The sequence below is a fragment of the Bactrocera latifrons genome, unplaced genomic scaffold, assembly GCF_001853355.1.
Source record: "Bactrocera latifrons isolate USDA-ARS-PBARC rearing strain unplaced genomic scaffold, ASM185335v1 scaffold_88, whole genome shotgun sequence".
Classification (NCBI taxonomy): Eukaryota; Metazoa; Arthropoda; class Insecta; order Diptera; family Tephritidae; genus Bactrocera; species Bactrocera latifrons.
The window spans coordinates 749971-751718 of NW_017537578.1; the positions used below are offsets into that span (position 1 = coordinate 749971).

Consider the following 1748-nt stretch of genomic DNA (forward strand, 5'->3'; position numbering starts at 1 on the left):
TATATTTGAATAAAAAAATAATGACTTATTAACATGCTCTGGCTGCATTGTTCGATCTCTGTTGCTACCGTTGTACATAGGGGTTTAATTCTGTAACTGTACGGTAGCGGAAACTGTTATTGTTAATGCTTCTATAGCAAATATTTTGTACTGTGCTTGTGCTACTCTGTTATTTTCGGCAACCAAAGGTGGATTTTAACATTCTAAAATACATTTTTGTGTTCTTTTAATAAAAATATTTTGTGTATAAAAGGTTTTCTATAAATTTATATTACTTAAAAATTCTTCAAATGCATTTTCAACTAAGGCAAGTAGTTGTATGTAATTTAAAATCCCAGGATTATTTGAAATACAATTTAGACTATATAAAATGCTTAAATTTTACAGATACACAAAAGAGTTAAAAAATTATTTCGCTTTATGCATAATTTGAGCTGTTACCGTTGCATCACCGCGTCCGCTACTTGAAATCAAGGACTTAACCAAAAAAACACAGATGATAAAGTGTTTCATAACTTTAGATTTTAAAGTTTTCACAATTTTAAATCTAAAAAAAAAATTCAAAAATTTTGGCAATGATTTTTCGATGTTTTGATTTTTGTAGAGATTTTTCATTTTAGATTTTGCTTTTTTTAGCGCACTGATTGTTCCATATGTTAATTGTTAGCTACAGTTTTAAATTTAATTATTGTAAAATTAAAAAAGAAAATATTGATATATTTTTTGTTGTATTTTCTAATAATTTCGCACTCAATTCGTTCATGTGAAATGGGAGGGGCAGTGCCAAAAGCACACACGCTACTAATTTAGTGCCAACGCAAAAGCGCAAATGCAAAAACGGTAGTATTGAAATCAGATGTCTTTGTAGACTTTTTGTTTTTGCGCTTTTACTCTGGCTTGATTGTTTTCTAAATAGAATGATTGGGTTTGAACGCAGCATTTTTAGCGAAAATTGCAAAACAAAAATCCAATTCGTTTAAATTTTTACAGCTCTACGTTTTCCAAGCGTTTGTCACCCCATACGACGCTTTGTAGAGATTTGAATTACGCTTACCCAGGCTTGGTGATTTTCTTCTTATTTTTTACACACCAATTGTATATTTTCTTTGTATATTCTGCAACTGACGCTAACAAAATGAGCTGATTTAGTTTTCGATACACGCCAATTGTAACGGTTAACCAATTTTTCACAGTTTCAAAATGGTGTATTGCGAATTGAAGGTGAAGTAAGAGGAGAAAGTCATGCATGGCAGAAAATTACTGTGATTTCTTCACTATATACTGTACGCTATGCATATGTTTAAATGTGTGTATGTATGTACACATAGCGGGCTTTCAACTCACATTAACCATTTTCGAATCTTAAAATATTGTTTTTGAAAAATTTTACAAATTTATAGCTGTGTAATACATACGATAGGGAGATTTTGGTAGGATTAAATGGCGGGTAATTGGGAGTTGAATTCAATTGCTTTGATTTGGTTTTTTTTTTTTTGCTTTGGTTTTTGTTTTGTTTTGTTTGGGTTATGATTTTGAAATGTACCACTTACGTGCGTGTTTGGTAAATTCCTCAATTAATTCGTCACGATCTCTATTCTTAGGAATATTGCCGACAAAAAGTCGGTGATTGTTAAATGATATCGTAACACCAATCTTTTTGCCTTTCCGAATTTCAAAATCATTTAGCTGGAATTGTCAAAAGTTCACACAAAAAATATTGTATTTTATTTTTTTACTAAATAATTTTG

The 1748-nt window shown here is 30.3% G+C and overlaps 1 protein-coding gene across 16 annotated transcripts in view; it reads right to left on the bottom strand.

Moving 5' to 3' along the window:
* LOC108977373 (heterogeneous nuclear ribonucleoprotein R) overlaps positions 1-1748 on the bottom strand; it is a 127667-nt gene that overhangs the window by 21830 nt on the left and 104089 nt on the right. For 3 of the 16 annotated variants that reach the window (XM_018947006.1, XM_018947013.1, XM_018947021.1), the window contains exon 5: positions 1551-1686. The exons of the other annotated variants lie outside the window; for them this stretch is intronic. In XM_018947006.1, coding sequence (XP_018802551.1) covers positions 1551-1686 — 136 coding nt within the window. The remainder of the gene's footprint in view (positions 1-1550; positions 1687-1748) is intronic. 16 annotated transcript variants of the gene reach the window in all.